This window comes from Dendrobates tinctorius, unplaced genomic scaffold (genome assembly GCF_039654945.1).
Source record: "Dendrobates tinctorius isolate UK_male_01 unplaced genomic scaffold, ASM3965494v1 ptg000046l, whole genome shotgun sequence".
Classification (NCBI taxonomy): Eukaryota; Metazoa; Chordata; class Amphibia; order Anura; family Dendrobatidae; genus Dendrobates; species Dendrobates tinctorius.
In genome coordinates, this window is record NW_027361714.1 from 27,306,337 (window position 1) to 27,330,541 (window position 24,205).

The window sequence follows — 24,205 nt, forward strand, 5'->3', positions numbered from 1 at the left end:
GAGCTGTCTGATCATGGAGAGAGGGCTCCTCATCTGTGCACATATGGTGGAGGGAGTGATGTCATCAGAGCTGTCTGATCATGGAGAGAGGGCTCGTCATCTGTGCACACATGGTGGAGGGAGCGATGTCATCAGGCCTGTCTGATCATGGAGAGAGGGCTCCTCATCTGTGCACATATGGTGGAGGGAGTGATGTCATCAGGCCTGTCTGATCATGGAGAGATGGCTCCTCATCTCTGCACACATGGTGGAGGGAGTGATGTCTTCCGGCCTGTCTGATCATGGAGAGAGGGCTCCTCATCTGTGCACACATGGTGGAGGGAGTGATGTCATCAGATCGGTCTGATCATGGAGAGAGGGCTCGTCATCTGTGCACATATGGTGGAGGGAGTGATGTCATCAGGCCTGTCTGATCATGGAGAGATGGCTCCTCATCTCTGCACACATGGTGGAGGGAGTGATGTCATCGGACCTGTCTGATCATGGAGAGAGGGCTCCTTATCTGTGCACAAATGGTGGAGGGAGCGATGTCATCAGACCGGTCTGATCATGGAGAGAGGGCTCGTCATCTGTGCACATATGGTGGAGGGAGTGATGTCATCAGGCCGGTCTGATTATGGAGAGGGCTCCTCATCTGTGCACACATGGTGGAGGGAGTGATGTCATCAGACCGGTCTGATCATGGAGAGAGGGCTCGTCATCTGTGCACATATGGTGGAGGGAGCGATGTCACCCGGCCTGTCTGATCATGGAGAGAGGGCTCCTCATCTGTACACATATGGTGGAGGGAGCGATGTCATCAGGCCTGTCTGATCATGGAGAGAGGGCTCCTCATCTGTGCACACATGGTGGAGGGAGTGATGTCACCCGGCCTGTCTGATCATGGAGAGAGGGCTCCTCATCTGTGCACACATGGTGGAGGGAGTGATGTCATCAGGCCTGTCTTATCATGGAGAGGGCTCCTCATCTGTGCACACATGGTGGAGGGAGCGATGTCATCAGGCCTGTCTGATCATGGAGAGACGGCTCCTCATCTGTGCACACATGGTGGAGGGAGTGATGTCATCAGAGCTGTCTGATCATGGAGAGAGGGCTCCACATCTGTGCATACATGGTGGAGGGAGCGATGTCATCAGAGCTGTCTGATCATGGAGAGAGGGCTCCACATCTGTGCATACATGGTGGAGGGAGCGATGTCGGCCGATCATGGAGCTAGGGCTCCTCATCTGTGCACACATGGTGGAGGGAGTGATGTCATCAGAGCTGTCTGATCATGGAGAGAGGGCTCCTCATCTGTGCACACATGGTGGAGGGAGTGATGTCATCAGAGCTGTCTGATCATGGAGAGAGGGCTCCACATCTGTGCATACATGGTGGAAGGAGCGATGTCGGCCGATCATGGAGCTAGGGCTCCTCATCTGTGCACACATGGTGGAGGGAGTGATGTCATCAGAGCTGTCTGATCATGGAGAGACGGATCCTCATCTGTGCACATATGGTGGAGGGAGTGATGTCATCCGGCCTGTCTGATCATGGAGAGACGGATCCTCATCTGTGCACACATGGTGGAGGGAGTGATGTCATCAGGCCTGTCTGATCATATGGAGAGAGGGCTCCTCATCTGTACACATATGGTGGAGGGAGTGATGTCACCCGGCCTGTCTGATCATGGAGAGAGGGCTCCTTATCTGTACACACATGGTGGAGGGAGTGATGTTATCAGAGCTGTCTGATCATGGAGAGAGGGCTCCTCATCTGTGCACAGATGGTGGAGGGAGTGATGTCATCAGAGCTGTCTGATCATGGAGAGAGGGCTCCTCATCTGTACACATATGGTGGAGGGAGCTATGTCATCAGGCCTGTCTGATCATGGAGAGAGGGCTCCTCATCTGTGCACACATGGTGGAGGGAGTGATGTCACCCGGCCTGTCTGATCATGGAGAGAGGGCTCCTCATCTGTACACATATGGTGGAGGGAGCTATGTCATCAGGCCTGTCTGATCATGGAGAGAGGGCTCCTCATCTGTGCACACATGGTGGAGGGAGTGATGTCATCAGGCCTGTCTGATCATGGAGAGGGCTCCTCATCTGTGCACACATGGTGGAGGGAGCGATGTCATCAGGCCTGTCTGATCATGGAGAGAGGGCTCCTCATCTGTGCACACATGGTGGAGGGAGTGATGTCATCAGAGCTGTCTGATCATGGAGAGACGGATCCTCATCTGTGCACATATGGTGGAGGGAGTGATGTCATCCGGCCTGTCTGATCATGGAGAGACGGATCCTCATCTGTGCACACATGGTGGAGGGAGTGATGTCATCAGGCCTGTCTGATCATATGGAGAGAGGGCTCCTCATCTGTACACATATGGTGGAGGGAGTGATGTCACCCGGCCTGTCTGATCATGGAGAGAGTGCTCCTCATCTGTACACACATGGTGGAGGGAGTGATGTCATCAGAGCTGTCTGATCATGGAGAGAGGGCTCCTCATCTGTGCACATATGGTGGAGGGAGTGATGTCATCAGAGCTGTCTGATCATGGAGAGAGGGCTCCTCATCTGTGCACACATGGTGGAGGGAGTGATGTCATCAGGCCTGTCTGATCATATGGAGAGAGGGCTCCTCATCTGTACACATATGGTGGAGGGAGTGATGTCATCAGAGCTGTGTGATCATGGAGAGAGGGCTCCTCATCTGTGCACATATGGTGGAGGGAGTGATGTCACCAGATCTGTCTGATCATAAGGAGAGAGGACTCCTCATCTGTGCACATATGGTGGAGGGAGTGATGTCATCAGGCCTGTCTGATCATATGGAGAGAGGGCTCCTCATCTGTACACATATGGTGGAGGGAGTGATGTCATCAGAGCTGTCTGATCATGGAGAGAGGGCTCCTCATCTGTGCACATATGGTGGAGGGAGTGATGTCATCAGGCCTGTCTGATCATATGGAGAGAGGACTCCTCATCTGTGCACATATGGTGGAGGGAGTGATGTCACCAGGCCTGTCTGATCATATGGAGAGAGGGCTCCTCATCTGTGCACACATGGTGGAGGGAGTGATGTCATCAGAGCTGTCTGATCATGGAGAGAGGGCTCCTCATCTGTGCACATATGGTGGAGGGAGTGATGTCATCAGAGCTGTCTGATCATGGAGAGAGGGCTCGTCATCTGTGCACACATGGTGGAGGGAGCGATGTCATCAGGCCTGTCTGATCATGGAGAGAGGGCTCCTCATCTGTGCACATATGGTGGAGGGAGTGATGTCATCAGGCCTGTCTGATCATGGAGAGATGGCTCCTCTTCTCTGCACACATGGTGGAGGGAGTGATGTCATCCGGCCTGTCTGATCATGGAGAGAGGGCTCCTCATCTGTGCACACATGGTGGAGGGAGTGATGTCATCAGATCGGTCTGATCATGGAGAGAGGGCTCGTCATCTGTGCACATATGGTGGAGGGAGTGATGTCATCAGGCCTGTCTGATCATGGAGAGATGGCTCCTCATCTCTGCACACATGGTGGAGGGAGTGATGTCATCCGGCCTGTCTGAACATGGAGAGAGGGCTCCTCATCTGTGCACACATGGTGGAGGGAGTGATGTTATCAGACCGGTCTGATCATGGATTGAGGGCTCGTCATCTGTGCACTTATGGTGTAGGGAGTGATGTCATCAGGCCGGTCTGATCATGGAGAGAGGGCTCCTCATCTGTGCACACATGGTGGAGGGAGTGATGTCATCGGACCTGTCTGATCATGGAGAGAGGGCTCCTTATCTGTGCACAAATGGTGGAGGGAGCAATGTCATCAGGCCTCTCTGATCATGGAGAGAGGGCTACTCATCTGTGCACACATGGTGGAGGGAGTGATGTCATCGGACCTGTCTGATCATGGAGAGAGGGCTCCTTATCTGTGCACACATGGTGGAGGGAGCGATGTCATCCGGCCTGTCTGATCATGGAGTTAGGGCTCCTCATCTCTGCACACATGGTGGAGGGTGTGATGTCATCCGAGCTGTCTGATCATGGAGAGAGGGCTCTTCATCTGTGCACACATGGTGGAGGGAGTGATGTCATCAGGCCTGTCTGATCATGGAGTTAGGGCTCCTCCTCTGTGCACACATGGTGGACGGAGTGATAACATTGAAGCTGTCTGATCGTGGAGAGAGGGCTCCTCATCTGTGCATACATGTTGAAGGGAGTGATGTCATCAGAGCTGTCTGATCATATGGAGGAGGGCTCCTCATGTGTGCACACATGGTGGAGGGAGCGATGTCATCGGACCAGTCTGATCATGGAGTTAGGGCTCCTCATCTGTGCAAATATGGTGGAGGGAGTGATGTCATCAGGCCTGTCTGATCATGGAGTTAGGGCTCCTCATCTCTGCACACATGGTAATGGGAGTGATGTCATCAGACCAGTCTGATCATGGAGTTAGGGCTCCTCATCTGTGCACATATGGTGGAGGGAGTGATGTCATCAGGCCAGTCTGATCATGGAAAGAGGGCTCCTCATCTGTGCACACATGGTGGAGGGAGTGATGTCATCAGACCGGTCTGATCATGTCGTTAGGGCTCCTCATCTGTGCACATATGGTGGAGGGAGCGATGTCGTTAGGCCGGTCTGATCATGGAGTTAGGGCTCCTCATCTGTGCATACATGGTGGAGGGAGTGATGTCATCAGAGCTGTCTGATCATGGAGAGAGGGCTCCTCATCTGTGCACACATGGTGGAGGGAGTGATGTCATCAGAGCTGGCTGGTCATGGAGCGAGGGCTCTTCATCTGTGCACACATGGTGGAGGGAGTGATGTCATCAGGCCTGTCTGATCATGGAGTTAGGGCTCCTCCTCTGTGCACATATGGTGGAGGGAGTGATGTCATCAGGCCTGTATGATCATGGAGAGACGGCTCCTCATCTGTGCATACATGGTGGAGGGAGTGATGTCATCAGAGCTGTCTGATCATATGGAGAGAGGGCTCCTCATCTGTGCACACATGGTGGAGGGAGCGATGTCATCGGTCCAGTCTGATCATGGAGTTATTGCTCCTCCTCTGTGCACATATGGTGGAGGGAGTGATGTCATCAGGCCTGTCTGATCATGGAGAGAGGGCTCCTCATCTGTGCATACATGGTGGAGGGAGTGATGTCATCAGAGCTGTCTGATCATATGGAGTTAGGGCTCCTCATCTGTGCACATATGGTGGAGGGAGTGATGTCATCAGGCCTGTCTGATCATGGAGTTAGGGCTCCTCATCTCTGCACACATGGTGGATGGAGTGATGTCATCAGACCGGTCTGATCATGGCGTTAGGGCTCCTCATCTGTGCACATATGGTGGAGGGAGTGATGTCATCAGGCCTGTCTGATCATGGAGGGAGGACTCCACATCTGTGCATACATGGTGGAGGGAGCGATGTCATCAGAGCTGTCTGATCATGGAGAGAGAGCTCCTCATCTGTGCACACATGGTGGAGGGAGTGATGTCATCAGAGCTGTCTGATCATATGGAGAGAGGGCTCCTCATCTGTGCACATATGGCGGAGGGAGCGATGTCATCGGACTGGTCTGATCATGGAGTTAGGGCTCCTCATCTCTGCACATATGGTGGAGGGAGTGATGTCATCAGAGCTGTCTGATCATGGAGTTAGGGCTCCTCATCTCTGCACACATGGTGGAGGAAGTGATGTCATCAGGCCGGTCTGATCATGGAGAGAGGGCTCCTCATCTCTGTACACATGGTGGAGGGAATGATGTCATCGGACCGGTCTGATCATGGAGTTAGGGCTCCTCATCTCTGCACATATGCTGGAGGGAGTGATGTCATCAGGCCGGTCTGATCATGGAGAGAGGGCTCCTCATCTCTGCACACATGGTGGAGGGAATGATGTCATCGGACCGGTCTGATCATGGAGTTAGGGCTCCTCATCTCTGCATACATGGTGGAGAGAGTGATGTCATCAGAGCTGTCTGATCATATGGAGAGAGGGCTCCTCATCTGTGCACATATGTTGGACGGAGCGATGTCATTAGGCCGGTCTGATCATGGAGAGAGGGCTCCTCATCTGTGCACACATGGTGGAGGGAATGATGTCATCGGGCCTGTCTGATCATGGAGTTAGGGCTCCTCATCTCTGCACACATGGTGGAGGGAGTGATGTCATCAGGCCTGTCTGATCATGGAAAGAGGGCTCCTCATCTGTGCACACATGGTGAAGGGAGTGATGTAATCAGGCCTGTCTGATCATGGAGTTAGGGCTCCTCATCTGTGCACATATGGTGGAGGGAGTGATGTCATCAGGCCTGTTTGATCATGGAGAGAGGGCTCCTCATCTCTGCACACATGGTGGAGGGAGTGATGTCACCAGAGCTGTCTGATCATGGAGAGAGGGCTCCTCATCTGTGCACACATGGTGGAGGGAGTGATGTCATCGGAGCTGTCTGATCATGGAGAGAGGGCTCCTCATCTGTGCACACATGGTGGAGGGAGTGATGTCATCGGAGCTGTCTGATCATGGAGAGAGGGCTCCTCATCTGTGCACACATGGTGGAGGTAGTGATGTCATCGGAGGAGTCTGATCATGGAGCGAGGGCTCCTCATCTGTGCACACATGGTTGAGGGAGTGATGTCATCGGGCCTTTCTGATTGTGGAGAGAGGACTCCTCATCTGTGCACATGTGGCGGACCGAGTTATGTCTTCAGAGCTGTCTGATCATGGAGAGAGGGCTCCTCATCTGTGCACACATGGTGGAGGGAGTGATGTCATCGGGCCTGTCCGATCATGGAGAGAGGGCTCCTCATCTGTGCACACATGGTGGAGGGAGTGATGTCATCGGAGCTGTCTGATCATGGAGAGAGGACTCCTCATCTGTGCACACATCGTGGAGGGAGTGATGTCATCGGAGGAGTCTGATCATGGAGCGAGGGCTCATCTGTGCACACATGGTGGATTGATTGATGTCATCGGGCCTGTCTGATCATTGAGTTAGGGCTCCTCATCTCTGCACACATGGTGGAGGGAGTGATGTCATCGGACCAGTCTGATCATGGAGTTAGGGCTCCTCATCTGTGCACATATGGGGGAGGGAGTGATGTCATTAGGCCTGTCTGATCATGGAGTTAGGGCTCCTCATCTGTGCACACATGGTGGAGGGAGTGATGTCATCAGACCAGTCTGATCATGGAGTTAGGGCTCCTCATCTGTGCACATATGGTGGAGGGAGTGATGTCATCAGGCCAGTATGATCATGGAGTTAGGGCTCCTCATCTCTGCACACATGGTGGAGGAAGTGATGTCATCAGGCCGGTCTGATCATGGAGAGAGGGCTCCTCATCTCTGTACACATGGTGGAGGGAATGATGTCATCGGACCGGTCTGATCATGGAGTTAGGGCTCCTCATCTCTGCACATATGCTGGAGGGAGTGATGTCATCAGGCCGGTCTGATCATGGAGAGAGGGCTCCTCATCTCTGCACACATGGTGGAGGGAATGATGTCATCGGACCGGTCTGATCATGGAGTTAGGGCTCCTCATCTCTGCATACATGGTGGAGGGAGTGATGTCATCAGAGCTGTCTGATCATATGGAGAGAGGGCTCCTCATCTGTGCACATATGTTGGACGGAGCGATGTCATTAGGCCGGTCTGATCATGGAGAGAGGGCTCCTCATCTGTGCACACATGGTGGAGGTAGTGATGTCATCGGAGGAGTCTGATCATGGAGCGAGGGCTCCTCATCTGTGCACACATGGTTGAGGGAGTGATGTCATCGGGCCTTTCTGATTGTGGAGAGAGGACTCCTCATCTGTGCACATGTGGCGGAGCGAGTTATGTCTTCAGAGCTGTCTGATCATGGAGAGAGGGCTCCTCATCTGTGCACACATGGTGGAGGGAGTGATGTCATCGGGCCTGTCCGATCATGGAGAGAGGGCTCCTCATCTGTGCACACATGGTGGAGGGAGTGATGTCATCGGAGCTGTCTGATCATGGAGAGAGGACTCCTCATCTGTGCACACATCGTGGAGGGAGTGATGTCATCGGAGGAGTCTGATCATGGAGCGAGGGCTCATCTGTGCACACATGGTGGATTGATTGATGTCATCGGGCCTGTCTGATCATTGAGTTAGGGCTCCTCATCTCTGCACACATGGTGGAGGGAGTGATGTCATCGGACCAGTCTGATCATGGAGTTAGGGCTCCTCATCTGTGCACATATGGGGGAGGGAGTGATGTCATTAGGCCTGTCTGATCATGGAGTTAGGGCTCCTCATCTGTGCACACATGGTGGAGGGAGTGATGTCATCAGACCAGTCTGATCATGGAGTTAGGGCTCCTCATCTGTGCACATATGGTGGAGGGAGTGATGTCATCAGGCCAGTATGATCATGGAGTTAGGGCTCCTCATCTCTGCACACATGGTGGAGGAAGTGATGTCATCAGGCCGGTCTGATCATGGAGAGAGGGCTCCTCATCTCTGTACACATGGTGGAGGGAATGATGTCATCGGACCGGTCTGATCATGGAGTTAGGGCTCCTCATCTCTGCACATATGCTGGAGGGAGTGATGTCATCAGGCCGGTCTGATCATGGAGAGAGGGCTCCTCATCTCTGCACACATGGTGGAGGGAATGATGTCATCGGACCGGTCTGATCATGGAGTTAGGGCTCCTCATCTCTGCATACATGGTGGAGGGAGTGATGTCATCAGAGCTGTCTGATCATATGGAGAGAGGGCTCCTCATCTGTGCACATATGTTGGACGGAGCGATGTCATTAGGCCGGTCTGATCATGGAGAGAGGGCTCCTCATCTGTGCACACATGGTGGAGGGAATGATGTCATCGGGCCTGTCTGATCATGGAGTTAGGGCTCCTCATCTCTGCACACATGGTGGAGGGAGTGATGTCATCAGGCCTGTCTGATCATGGAAAGAGGGCTCCTCATCTGTGCACACAAGGTGAAGGGAGTGATGTAATCAGGCCTGTCTGATCATGGAGTTAGGGCTCCTCATCTGTGCACATATGGTGGAGGGAGTGATGTCATCAGGCCTGTTTGATCATGGAGAGAGGGCTCCTCATCTCTGCACACATGGTGGAGGGAGTGATGTCACCAGAGCTGTCTGATCATGGAGAGAGGGCTCCTCATCTGTGCACACATGGTGGAGGGAGTGATGTCATCGGAGCTGTCTGATCATGGAGAGAGGGCTCCTCATCTGTGCACACATGGTGGAGGGAGTGATGTCATCGGAGCTGTCTGATCATGGAGAGAGGGCTCCTCATCTGTGCACACATGGTGGAGGTAGTGATGTCATCGGAGGAGTCTGATCATGGAGCGAGGGCTCCTCATCTGTGCACACATGGTTGAGGGAGTGATGTCATCGGGCCTTTCTGATTGTGGAGAGAGGACTCCTCATCTGTGCACATGTGGCGGAGCGAGTTATGTCTTCAGAGCTGTCTGATCATGGAGAGAGGGCTCCTCATCTGTGCACACATGGTGGAGGGAGTGATGTCATCGGGCCTGTCCGATCATGGAGAGAGGGCTCCTCATCTGTGCACACATGGTGGAGGGAGTGATGTCATCGGAGCTGTCTGATCATGGAGAGAGGACTCCTCATCTGTGCACACATCGTGGAGGGAGTGATGTCATCGGAGGAGTCTGATCATGGAGCGAGGGCTCATCTGTGCACACATGGTGGATTGATTGATGTCATCGGGCCTGTCTGATCATTGAGTTAGGGCTCCTCATCTCTGCACACATGGTGGAGGGAGTGATGTCATCGGACCAGTCTGATCATGGAGTTAGGGCTCCTCATCTGTGCACATATGGGGGAGGGAGTGATGTCATTAGGCCTGTCTGATCATGGAGTTAGGGCTCCTCATCTGTGCACACATGGTGGAGGGAGTGATGTCATCAGACCAGTCTGATCATGGAGTTAGGGCTCCTCATCTGTGCACATATGGTGGAGGGAGTGATGTCATCAGGCCAGTATGATCATGGAGTTAGGGCTCCTCATCTCTGCACACATGGTGGAGGGAGTGATGTCGTCGGACCTTTCTGAACATGGAGTTAGGGCTCCTCATCTGTGCACATATGGTGGAGGGAGTGATGTCATCAGGCCTGTTTGATCCTGGAGAGAGGGCTCCTCATCTGTGCACACATGGTGGAGGGAGTGATGTCATCAGACCAGTCTGATCATGGAGTTAGGGCTCCTCATCTGTGCACATGTGGTGGATGGAGTGATGTCATCAGGCCTGTTTGATCCTGGAGAGAGGGCTCCTCATCTGTGCACACATGGTGGAGGGAGTGATGTCACCAGAGCTGTCTGATCATGGAGAGCGGGCTCCTCATCTGTGCACACATGGTGGAGGGAGTGATGTCATCCGAGCTGTCTGATCATGGAGAGAGGGCTCCTCATCTGTGCACACATGGTGGAGGGAGTGATGTCATCGGAGCTGTCTGATCATGGAGAGAGGGCTCCTCATCTGTGCACACATGGTGGAGGTAGTGATGTCTTCAGAGCTGTCTGATCATGGAGAGAGGGCTCCTCATCTGTGCACACATGGTGGAGGGAGTGATGTCATCGGGCCTGTCCGATGGTGGAGAGAGGGCTCCTCATCTGTGCACACATGGTGGAGGGACTGTTGTCATCGGGCCTGTCTGATCATGGAGTTAGGGCTTCTCATCTCTGCACACATGGTGGAGGGAGTGATGTCATCGGACCTGTCTGACCATGGAGTTAGGGCTCCTCATCTCTGCACACATGGTGGAGGGAGTGATGTCATCAGACCGGTCTGATCATGGAGTTAGGGCTCCTCATCTGTGCACATATGGTGGAGGGAGTGATGTCATCAGGCCTGTTTGATCATGGAGAGAGGACTCATCTGTGCACACATGGTGGAGGGAGTGATGTCATTGGAGCTGTCTGATCATGGAGAGAGGGCTCCTCATCTGTGCACACATGGTGGAGGGAGTGATGTCATCGGAGCTGTCTGATCATGGAGAGAGGGCTCCTCATCTGTGCACACATGGTGGAGGTAGTGATGTCATCGGAGGAGTCTGATCATGGAGCGAGGGCTCCTCATCTGTGCACACATGGTTGAGGGAGTGATGTCATAGGGCCTGTCTGATTGTGGAGAGAGGACTCCTCATCTGTGCACATACGCCGGAGCGAGTCATGTCTTCAGAGCTTTCTGATCATGGAGAGAGGGCTCCTCATCTGTGCACACATGGTGGAGGGAGTGATGTCATCGGGCCTGTCCGATCGTAGAGAGAGGGCTCCTCATCTGTGCACACATGGTGGAGGGAGTGATGTCATCGGAGCTGTCTGATCATGGAGAGAGGGCTACTCATCTGTGCACACAAGGTGGAGGGAGTGATGTCATCGGGCCTGTCCAATCGTAGAGAGAGGGCTCCTCATCTGTGCACACATGGTGGAGGGAGTGATGTCATCGGGCCTGTCCGATCATGGAGATAGGGCTCCTCATCTGTGAACACATGGTGGAGGGAGTGATGTCATCGGAGGAGTCTGATCATGGAGCGAGGGCTCCTCATCTGTGCACACATGGTTGAGGGAGTGTTGTCATCGGGCCTGTCTGATTGTGGAGAGAGGGCTCCTCATCTGTGCACATATGGCGGAGCGAGTTATGTCTTCAGAGCTGTCTGATCATGGAGAGAGGGCTCCTCATCTGTGCACACATGGTGGAGGGAGTGATGTCACCAGAGTGATGTCATCGGGCCGGTCTGATCATGGAGGGAGGGCTCCTCATCTGTGCATATATGATGGAGGGAGTGATGTCATCAGGCCTGTCTGATCATGGAGAGAGGGCTCCTCATGTGTGCACACATGGTGGAGGGAGTGATGTCATCAGAGCTGCCTGGTCATGGAGAGAGTGCTCCTCATCTGTGCACATATGGTGGAGGGAGTGATGTCACCAGATCTGTCTGATCATGGAGAGAGGGTTCCTCATCTTTGCACACATGGTGGAGGGAGTGATGTTATCAGAGCTGTCTGACCATAGAGAGAGCTCCTCATCTGTGCACACATGGTGGAGGGAGTGATGTCATCTGAGCAGTCTGATCATGGAGAGGGCTCCTCATCTGTGCACACATGGAGGAGGGAGTGATGTCATCAGAGCTGTCTGATCGTGGAGAGAGTGCTCCTCATCTGTGCACACATGGTGGAGAGAGTGATTTCACCTGGCCTGTCTGATAATGGAGAGAGGGCTCCTCATCTCTGCTTACATGGTGGAGGGAGTGATGTCATCTGGCCTGTCTGATCATAAAGAGAGGGCTCCTCATCTGTGCACAGATGGTGGACGGAGTGATGTCATCAGAGCTCTCTCATCATGGAGAGAGGGCTACTTATCTGTGCTCACATGGTGGAGGGAATGATGTAATCAGGCCGGTCTAATCATGGAGAAAGGGCCCCTCATCTTTGCACATTTGAGTGGAGGGAGTGGGGCTCACCTTCTTTACAGTCATTGTGGACCCCAGTCTGCGACCTCAGACTGTTCTTATGGCTGCATTGTCACTAATTTGGGGCAGTGTTCAAACGATGTGACCCAAAAGGGTTAATGGTGAATTCAGTTCTGCTATAGCTTTTTGCCATGTGAAACAGAGCCAAAAATAATGGGCTATAAGAGAGTTTGGTGTTGTGGAACTTGTTCACCCCCCAAAGTGCGATTAAAAATTTGAAGTTATGTAGCTGGTAAAAATCCTTGAGCTTTCCTGATTCCACCACTCTTTTCCTTTTTGCATTGCTTGCTCTATTGCAGAGATAGTCAGAGGTATTGCTTTTGGAGTGCAGTATGTGAAATCTTCTCTTCTTGTTCAGTTGGGCATTTCTTCAGTCTTCTCAATGTGCATTCTTTTTCAGACCTTCACAGACACTGCCAATTACTGCTTTGCAGTGTCTGAGACTGCTAGATCAGCTGCCAAACTATGATTGCCAGCGTCTGGGAGGGGAGAAAGTGCACACCCCCAGAGAAGACTGAAGAATATCCTTGCTGAATTTTATGCAGAAATTTCACACAGTGTGCTCCAAGAGCAACCGGTGTGAATATCTCTGCAATGGAGTGATTCGTAAAACGGAAAAAAGTGTCAAAATCCGGGGAGCTCAGGGATTATTACAAAATATTTAACACCTTTTTTGAGCAAGTGACAGGTGCTCTCTAAAATACTTATACAGTCATTTGGGGGACTGCACCCTTATAAAGCTCGTACCTGCAGTTTACATTTTAGTTCTTCAGTAGAACAGTAAAATGATTTTATTGCACATGTGAATAAATGGTCTTTGGTCATGGCCAAGGGTTCAGTGCACTGCTCCTCCCACTCACTCAACATGCTGTGAACCTCCTCTTAGCTTGATTGACAACCACGCTTGCCTGAGTGCATCCTGAATTGAAACCCCTGCCCTATACGTTCACACTTGAAGAGGTTTTCCCAGAAACAAAGTTAATTATAAAGTTGATTTTAATCAATAGAGCTTGGGATAATAATAAGTTTCTCAATTGGATGTGTTTAAATAAAATGTTCCTGTGCTGAGATAATCTTATTAATGTGTGCCTGGTGTGTGCTGTGTAATGGCTGTGTCTGAATGTGCAGGAAAAAGGTCTGATCATACCACATCTCTTGGGCGGGGGGGAGGCAAAATATTATATAAACATTACAGCAAGGGATCACAGCTGCTTCTTTTTGCGAGATAAAACATTTCATTGTCTGTTTTTAAAAAATGCTTTAACCTCAAAGAAAGAATCAGCTTCAATCCCCTGCTGTCGTGTCTGTATACTCTTTTTCTTCCTCCCCTGCCCAGGAGCTGTGGTATGATCAGACCTTGTTCTTGTACGGTCAGACACAGCCATTACACAGTACATAGCAGGAGCACATTTATAAGATTATCTCAGCACAGGAACATTTTATTTAAACATATCCAATTGTGGAAATTATTATTATTCCAAGATCTAGGAATTAAAATCAACTTTGTTTGTGGAACAGCCCCTTTAACACTGCATGAACCAAGCGCACACACAGTGTCAATATGGGTGTGCTCTTATCCCTGTCCTGTCTGTAACACACAGCTGCTCGCCCGCAATGTGTATGTGTGCTCAGCTCGCACCGCTTTCTGTGGGCACGCAAGTTCTGCCAATTAAGCTAAATAGAGGTTTGAATCATGTTCATTGGGGGGAGGAACGGTGCACTGAGCTTTTGGCCACCCCAAGGGGGCACCAAGTAGTCCTTGTTTACATGTGAAACAAAACTGGTCTATTAAAGAAGTGGAATCTACACTGCAGTTATGAGTATTAGGCCACTTTCACACGTTCAGTATTTGGTCAGTATTTCCTATCAGTATTTGGTCAGTATATTACATCAGTATTTGTAAGTCAAAACCAGGAGTGGAATAATCAGTGGAAAAGTATAATAGAAACACGTCACCACTTCTGTATTTATCACCCACTCCTGGGTTTGGCTTACACATACTGATGTGAAAAACTCACCAAATACTGAATGTGTGAACATGGCCTTAGAGTGGCTAAGTCCCCAATAGGACTGTATAAGTAGTTTAAATTGCATTTGGGTGTGATTGACACCCTTTAACGGTAATCATTACTCACACTTTATGGTTCTCTCCCCCCCCCCACAAATTTGTGATCAGAGTGAAATTGAAGAGATGAGAACGGAGATGGATGAGATGAGGGACACCTTCTTTGAGGAGGATGCTTGCCAGTTGCAGGAAATGCGTCATGAGTTGGAGAGAGCCAATAAAAACTGTCGGATTCTACAGTACCGCCTCCGGAAAGCAGAGCGCAAGAGGCTTCGCTATGCTCAGACTGGGGAGATAGATGGGGAGCTCCTCCGCAGCCTGGAACAAGACTTAAAGGTAAGAGCTGATGTACAGCTTGGGCCATTTATATGGATACACCTAAATAAAATGGGAATGGTTGGTGATATCAACTTCCTGTTTGTGGCACATTAGTATATGGGAGGGGGAAACTTTTCAAGATGGGTGGTGACCATGGCTGCCATTTTGAAGTCGGCTATTTTGGTTCCAACTTTATTTTTTTCAATTGGAAGAATGTCATGTGACACATCAAACTTATTGAGAATTTCACAAGAAAAACAATGAACTGCTTGGTTTTAGCGTAACTTTATTCTTTCATGAGTTATTTACAAGTTTATAACCACTTATAAAATGTTTTCAAAGTGCTGCCCATTGTGTGGGATTGTCAATGCAACCCTCTTCTCCCACTCTTGACACATTGATAGCAACACCGCAGAAGAAATGCTACCACAGGTTTCCAGTATCCGTTGTTTCAGATGCTGCACATGTTGTATCTTCACAGCATAGACAATTGCCTTCAGATGACCCGAAAGATAAAAGTCTAAGGGGATCAGATCGGGAGACCTTGGTGGCCATTCAACTGGTCCATGACGACCAATCCACTTTCCAGGAAACTGTTTATGTAGGAATGCTCGGACATGACACCCATAATTGATGGTATGGTCTGATACATGGGGTGATATATGCCACTGGATATCTGAAATTGCTACATGATGATGAGTTGCTCTCTTTATGCACTGAAGATGGCACGTTCCCTGAGTTTTTCCAGCAAGATGGTGCACCACCACATTATGGGTGTCAGGTCTGAGCATTCCTACAAGGAATCTGACCCTCTTGGTTTTTTTTTTTTTTTTTTTAGAAAATTTTGGAATTATTTTTCACCACTTAGATAAAAGAGAAACTAGACATGTTTGGTGTCTATGAACTTCTAATGACCTGGAGAATCATAGTAGCAGGTCAGTTTTAGCACGTAGTGAACCTAGCAAAAAAGCCAAACAAAAAACAAGTGTGGGATTGCACTTTTTTTGCAATTTCACCGCGCTTGGAATTTTTTTCCCATTTCCCAGTACACGACATGGTAAAACTAATGGTGTCGTTCAAAAGTACAACTCATCCCGCAAAAAATAAGCCCTCACACGGCCATACTGACGGAAAAATAAAAAAGTTATGGCTCTGGAAAAAAGGGGAGCGAAAAACGAAAAATCGAAAAAAGCTCCGGTCATGAAGGGGTTAAAAACCTTACGTGATGCAGATTTTTGTAGCACATATTCCTGTTCAGCATATCAAAATCTAGAAGATACAATAAAATTTTCTCAGGGGACAAGAACTTCCCTGAAATTTGTTGCACAGTGTTAGTAAAAGAAACTAGACTGCCAAGTAGAATAGCAGTAAAACATACAGTAAAGGTTTGGATTATGCGACATGTTGAAGTAAGATAATAGAGAAATTTGATTTAATGCCAGAGGTCACAAGTTTGGGAAAATGGAGCAAAGAAAAGCATTTCTCCTAAATAAAACCCAACCAACAAATCACCAGTAAATATAGGGCACTGTGTTCTCTTCTTCTGCCAAGTATTAACATCATAGTCTGTAATCACTCAAGATTAGACGTAGAAGGATTAGCAGAGAAAACTGTTTTTCTTTTGTTTTAAAAGACAACCTAAAAGAAAAAAAACTATAATAGTGACAAAGGAATCCTTTTATTTTGTGGTGTCTTCCTATAGGTTTTCTACTTTTGCAGTAAGTTATGATAAAATGCTGCACACATATTAGGTAATCTGGCCTCCATCAGTTTCCATTAATACCAGATTTAAGGATTGCACTGGTTATTCCTATGTTGGGGGGTGCAATAACAGAAAGATACTTTGGATGATACAAAATTAGGTTGGCAGAAAATTCTGCACTGCAAATTCATCAGCAGAATTTATGCCTGGAGTGTGACGTGAACCCTGCTTTAAAGGGTCTCAAGTGATTAAATTACTTTAGTTAACAAGACAGCATACAAACTCAACTGACTTGGCTTTGTCTATCAGTTGCCATTCTCCTGCAATGAGAGCTTTTATCTTTCATAGTTAACAGCTGGTTTCCATTGAGATTGCCGCCACTAGTGCCCAAGTCTGCTCAAAACCCAAGATAAAAGCTTAATAAGTAAATACCCTTCAGTAAATAACTAGCAATAGTGCATGAAAATAATATAGGGTAGTTTGTTAACATAATTTTGATAAAAAAACATAAAAGCTGTCCCATCATGTCTCGTTGACCCTATTCAGGATGGTCCTAACCTCTAGTATAAGATGCTAGCTACATTCCAGGAGAAGAGTTAACTCATTATATCCCAGCCAAATCTCCATCCCATAGAATTCTGTATGCCTGCCTCCACCGCCCCCTCAGCTCCTGACAAACTGCTGTTATAAACAAGCCTGTGGAGCGAAGTCTGTGTCCTTTTTGGTGGAGTCGATATAGTATGGACTCCTAAAATATATAATAAATTTAGTGCAGGATGTGCTGTACATTTTCTCATAAGAATTTGGGAAAGGTATGAAATGTCCTGTCAGTGTCTGTTATAGATCTAAGGATCTCGGCATTTAGCGGAGATGAATCTGTGCTGCACTTTATGCACATGCTCAGTAGTGACCGGAGCTGTGGCGTCGGAGTTGGAGTCAGAAATCAAGGAAATTGAGGAGTCGGAGGTTTGGCATACTGACTCCACAGCCCTGGTTAGAAATCTAGCAAATCACCAGTCTGCAGCATAGGTTTCTAGCAGGTCTCCTAATAACTGCTCTCACTGTCATGAACTGTGCGTTTGTTCAAATACTCAGATTTTTTCTATATGTAAATATAGTGATAGCGGTGTAGGCTCCAGAACAACATATTGATAGCTAATTGTGTTACAGCAAAACTTGTGGTGGGCTTCATAGTTCTATAATTACAAGTCTGCTGCTCAGCAGAACAGTCTATCAGTGAGGAGAGCCCGCCCTGCCAGACACCAGGAAACTGAGGGAAGTGAGGAGACTGCATAGCTCTGAGTTGCTCAAGATACAATTTGAGAATATCCTTTAATCGCATATTCTGGAGCATCTGAATTATTAAACATCTCTAATACGTGCTTGTATTCTCACTGTTTCTAATAAAGTTACTGTCTGGAATTTTTTAAAATTACAAAGCAGGGAATATGATATAATATCTAATGCTTACCAGCTGAATCCCCTACAGGTCTTGTGTGGTCGCTTCAGTAGATCTGCAGTCTTATTTTTACTGCAGTGATGACATACACATATGAGCCATCTATAGCCTCAGCGGGCTTGCGTCCTACAAATAAATGAGTTGTCCAGCCTTTTCTAAAATTCTCAAACAATTTAATAGTACAATATTTGACAGATATATGTGACAGGTCTGTCTACCAGTTCAGGATCTCTTCGAGTTTCCTGGCAGTCTATTAATCACATATGCTTTCTGTTTTAATATTTTATCATATTTGAGATAATTGAGCGGCAGGTGAAATACCATGTATGACTTTCTCTATTGCTCGAGTACTAGTGCACTATTCTACAATTATCTTACTCTAGGTGGCCAAGGATGTATCAGTGAGACTTCATCATGAGCTGGAGAACGTAGAAGAGAAGCGTACTAAAACAGAGGAGGAAAATGAGAAACTTCGACAGCAGCTGATTGAGGTCGATATCGCCAAGCAGGCACTGCAAAATGAGCTGGAAAAGATCAAGGAGGTCAGTGTATTGCACTAATATATTCTGGGAGGATGAAGGCTTCTTCTACATTAATTTTTCTGGCTTATATCTTTTTATAGCACTAGTCTTGCACTAGGGAAAAATATTAAAATTCAAGATACGCCACCTTCTGCATGCCCAGCAATGCCTCTTTGACGCTGCCCTGGTTCTTTGTTGACAAGCTGTAGCAGTGGAGTCACAATCATGGAAGACATGCCGCTGCAGCCAATCAACGAGCTCAGTCGATATGCCTATGTAGACTGCATGAACCGCTGAACCTAGTGATTGGCTGCAGTGATTATATGCGCTGTAGTCTTGACATCATCACTAAAGCCTGCCAAAAAGGATCGGACGAGTGCAGGGGCAGCTGGCAGTTAGTAACTTAGATTTTATTATCTCTCCCTGGCCAAGCCTATGGCAACAAAAAAACAATTAAAACAGAAAATCATTTTAAAGCAGTTATAGACAGTTAATTTTCCCAAGAGGCAACATCAGAGACCGTGACTGTTGTGGAGGGCTGAACCAATAGGCTGAAATTAATTCTGCTCAGTATGAATCCACACACGCAGCCCCTATATACATTGCGATCCCACATACCCCCCTATTTACACTATGATCCCACACACTGTCCCTATATACAAAATGAAATGAGCCCCTACATAGCTCCCATATACACAGTATGAGCCCCATACAGTCCCCTATATATAGTATGAGACCCACACAGCCGCTATATATAGTATGATCCTAAACAGAGCCCCCCTATTTAGAGTATGAGCCTCTTTATACAGTATGAGCCCCCACAGTCCCACAATATACAGTATAAGCCTCCTCATAGACCCCTTATATATACACAGTATGAGCCCTCACATATACTGTATATAGAGAGGCTGTGTGGGGGTTCATACTGTATATAGGCTTATACTGTGCAAAGGAAAACACACAAGAGAACCGGGGGATATGGATATCACCCCGCCGTCACCAATATGTGACGGCGCTTACACAGTCGCAGCTCTCTTGCACCTCCCTTACCCTCAGGTCAGTCAGGGAACTGCACCTAGGATAAGTAGTCGCCAGAGAGGCAGCCCTGTCGCGTACTGGTTATCGGGGCACTCTACAGTGAGGGTGGTATATTTAGTCCCAGGCTGGGAATATATATATAAACCTCCGGTACATCACTGCCAAGATCCCCCAATAACACCAGGACGGTATACTGCCACCAGTTCCTTGTTAGATATAAGCCCGTTAACAAGCTTATATCGGGTCAGAAACCAACCCCAGGTAGCGTATAAGTACTAGCCGGACTCACAGACGTTGGAAATCGGGTTTCGAGATAAAAAAGTAGCCTAAAATTAATTGATATTTTAATTGCCAAAAGGCGTGCTAGATACTACAAATATATACAGAGTAATATACAGATATTACAGTCAGTAGTACAGATAAAAGTAGGGTACAAGTTGGGGATAGCAGTTAGCTGTATGTGTCACGTTCCCGTTTCTTATCACGTGTGGCTGAAGGGAGGCTCTCGTATCCACACGCACCTTCTTAGTTTCTGGTCAGTCTCCACACGTGACATGACGTAGCTTCCATGGCAGAACAAAGACAAAGGCTAAAAGTGTGTAACTAGCTTTTAACCCCTAGCTCACCCCCTCCCATATTTGCCACCACCCCTCTGGGTTGGACTGAATTCTCTCTTGACCTCCTAGCTGAAATAAGTCTCAATATCTAGGATGGGTCATTACTTCCTAGCGGGAGGTACAAACGGGACGACTGAATTCTCAACGAGTTTGTTGGGGCTGGACCGATATGGACTGTCCAAACTTGGGTCGGCTAAGTGGTTCTGGAGAACCAGTCTTGATAGCTCGGTATCCGGGACCGCTAGAGAGAGATGAGATGCAGGGGTGCCTGTGGAGGGCTCCCAGGGTTCCGGTGGTATATTGGACTTAACTCTGAGAATCACGGTACTCTTATAATTCATCTCTAGTTGTCGATGACGCTCGGTCTAGAGTTTCCATTGATAGATAATTGATGCTGGCCACCTTGCACAAAAGACAGCAGAGGACGTCACCTCTGCTTCTCATTGCCTTCATTACAAGGACAGGCTAGCCCAGCATTTCTACTGGCCTAAAATGGGGGCTGATGTGGCTGCCTACTGCTGTTTGTGTGACACCTGTCAGAGGGTGGGGAAGGCGGGTCCTCGCCCCAAAGCCCCACTGGTAACTCTGCCCATCATTGAAGAGCCTTTCAAGAGGGTAGCTCTGGATCTCATTGGACTGCTGTCCATTCCCAACTGCTCCGGGAAATGCTTCATACTGACAGTAGTATTTTATGCTACCTGGCACCCGGAAGCGCTAGCGTTGTCGTCCATTCAGGCCGACAAGGTGGCTAACGCCTTACTGGAGATTTTCTCCCAAGTGGGATTTCCCCAGGAAATTCTCACCGACCGAGCGACCCAGTTCATGTCGTAGCTGATGGAGCCCCTCTGTAGCCAAATGTGCAACATCTGGTGGCCAGCTCGTACCACCTACAGGCTAATGGTCTGTGCGAGCGGCTCAATGGCACATTGAAGCAGATGCTTAAGATGTTGGTCAACTCTCACGGGAGAGACTGGGAGGGATAACTTCCACACCTGTTATTTGCCTCCCGGGAGGTTCCACAAGCCTCAACAGAATTCTCCCCCTTTGAGCTCCTGTATGGGTGGTGTGCGCGGGGTCCCCTGGCCCTGGTGAAAGAGGCATGGGAAGGGGACTTGGACACCCCTGGAGTGTTGATCATCGGATATGTCCGTGCACTTCCGGGACAAGATGATGGCCTTCACACGGCTGATACATGACAATATGGCCCATGCTCAGACTGACCAGAATGCTAGGACCTATCAGGTGGGTCAAAAATTGTGGGTACTGGTCCCCATACCACAGAACAAGCTTCAGGTGGCCTGGAAGGGCCCATATCTCGTGCACCAGCAGCTCAACGCCGTTACGTATCTGGTCACCCTCGACTACGCCCGTGGAAGGAGGTAAGCCTTCGACATGAACATGTGTCAGCTCTGCTCCTCATTGCCTTTAATAACACGTGCCCTCTAGTTCTCTGGCATATGGTAAAGTTCTGTTCTTTTGGGAATTGTGTACTTATCCCAAGGGTGGGGGAAGATCTCTGGATAATCGATGGGGCCTGAATTATTAAATCCAAACTGGAATCTCCCTCGTCCCTCACATACTGTATAGAGTGAGGAAAAGGAAGAACTGAAAGAACGACATCATCAGCTCACAGAATCTGACTATGTTCCGGAGTCTACAGAGAGACTACAGACTGGCGCTATACCTGGAGAAACTCCCGGACCCCAAAGACCGCAAGATCCTGAGCCAATATAGACTCAGAGCCCACAGTCTGGCCATCGAATCCGGCCGACACAGGCCGAGCTACAAGACCAGGGAGGAAAGACTGTGCCAACACTGTGACCAGGAAGCCCTGGAGGACGAAAACCACTTCCTGCTACACTGCTCCAAATACTCAGTAGTGAGGGACACTCACTTCAGGAGACTCTCACATCTCTTCCCGGATTTCATCACCATGACTGAGGAAGAGAAAACATATCCTGCTGGGGGAAGAAGAAAGAGCAGTGGAGATAGCGGCGCGGTATGTGAGCGAATGTCATAGACTGCAAGAAAGAGAACTATGATATGCCATGGACTTCCACCATAATTTCCAAAATAAATCTTGCCAAATCAGACTAGCTGATTTTCTGGATTTGTTTTCTCATTTTGACTCTCATAGTTGTGGTCTAACTATGATGTCAATTACAGGCCTCTCTCATCTTTTTAAGTGGGAGAACTTGCACAATTGGTGGGTGACTAACTACTTTTTTCCCCGCACTATACGGAGGCTATGTGGGGGCTCATTCTTTATATAGGCTGGCTATGTGGGGGCTTATACTGTATATATGCAGGCTATGTGGGGGCTATGTGGGGGCTCATTCTGTATATAGGCTGGCTATGTGGGGGCTTATACTGTATATATGCAGGCTATGTGGGGGCTCATTATGTACATAGGCAGGCTATGTGGGGGCTTATACTGTATATAGGGAGGCGAAGCCCCCACATAGCTTAACTATATACAGTATGATCCCCACATAGCCTCCCTAAATACAGTATAAGCCCCCACATAGCCTGCCTATATGCAGTGTGAGCCTCCACCTAGCCTCCCTACATACAGTAAGAGCCCCCACATAGCCTCCCTTTTTACAGTATAAGCCCCCCACATAGCCTGCCTATATACAGTATGAGCCTCCACATAGCCTCCGCACATGCAGTATGAGCCTCCACATAGCTTCTCTACATATAGTATGAGCCCACATACTATGAGCAGTCACATGTCACACACATTCACACATGTGGGCCTCTGTTTTCAGCATTTCAGCTATCATGTCTGAGGGGCGAACTGGAACAACCAGAGGGCCGGGTATGGCCCGCTGGCTGTTCCTTGCCCAGGTCTACTTTAAAGTGAATCTGTCAGCATTTCAGCTATCATGTCTGAGGGGCGAACTGGAACAACCAGAGGGCCGGGTATGGCCCGCTGGCTGTTCCTTGCCCAGGTCTACTTTAAAGTGAATCTGTCAGCTGAATTTCATCCCCAAACTTTTTATATGTGCATAAATTTCTTTCATAGACAAGTCCACCAATATCTTTACATAGTCAGTCCGTTACTGGCCATGTAAAGGTATTACTGGCCTCATTTGCATATTACTGAATTGATATGCAAATGAGGCTGAAAGACTGTGGTAGATCTGAAGCTTCCATCACTCCAGCTCTATTCCCCTCCCAGCACCTCCTCCTCTTGCTTGACTGAAATCAGTCAGACAATTAGGAGAAGGCGGCGCTGGGCAGATAGCAGAGGTGGACTGACAGAGGCTTTAGATCTATTGTAGCTCTTCGTCTTCATTTGCATATCAATTCAGATTAATTACTAAGTGACAAAGGAACAGACTGGCCATGTAAAGATATTGCCGGAATTGTCTTTCAAAGAGCTACTTGCGATTATAAATAGTTTTGAGGGCGAAATCCTGCTGACAGATTCCGTTTAAAGCAAATGTCAAGATGCCTGCCTTAGAACTTTCCTCACTTATGACATTGTATTCTGCAGAGTTAAGCAGGAATATTTAATGGATCGTTCTGCACTGTCATCAGAGTATTAAGGGTTAGTTGTCAAGAATTGCTTCCATTAACCCAGTTTAAGAAACTGCTATGGCTAAATGTTTCACGCCTTTGGATTTTTACCGCTTTACAATTTTACTTTAACATGAAAAGTGAAAGAGAAGAAAGGAAAATGGCTTTGACATTAAACGAGATGACTCATAAGTTCACTCATACGTAAGAAAATCTGCTGCACTCAGCCAGCAAGCATGAACAGCTGCCGTTTTTCTATACGCACTTCTTCCTGACCCTGGTTTCTGAGACTTGAGAGAAGCAAGGGTAAAGGGAAATGTTGATCATGTTTGCCAGCAGTGTTGTCACCATTTTTCTGTATGTTAACTGATGGAATAAATGAAAATGCTTTTATGGAGTGTGTTAGAGCGGCTCACTCGGCTGCACACGGAGGTAGACACGGATACACTGCAGCTTTAAGAACTTCCTTTTTGTTTATTGTAGGCAGC

The 24,205-nt window shown here is 48.7% G+C and overlaps 1 protein-coding gene across 1 annotated transcript in view; it reads left to right on the forward strand.

Moving 5' to 3' along the window:
* The window catches only part of MTCL3 (MTCL family member 3), a 97,100-nt gene that overhangs the window by 11,965 nt on the left and 60,930 nt on the right, over positions 1-24,205 (forward strand). Inside the window, exons 2-3 of the mRNA XM_073575777.1 lie at positions 14,649-14,873; positions 18,400-18,558. Of these exons, the coding sequence (XP_073431878.1) occupies positions 14,649-14,873; positions 18,400-18,558 (384 nt within the window). The remainder of the gene's footprint in view (positions 1-14,648; positions 14,874-18,399; positions 18,559-24,205) is intronic.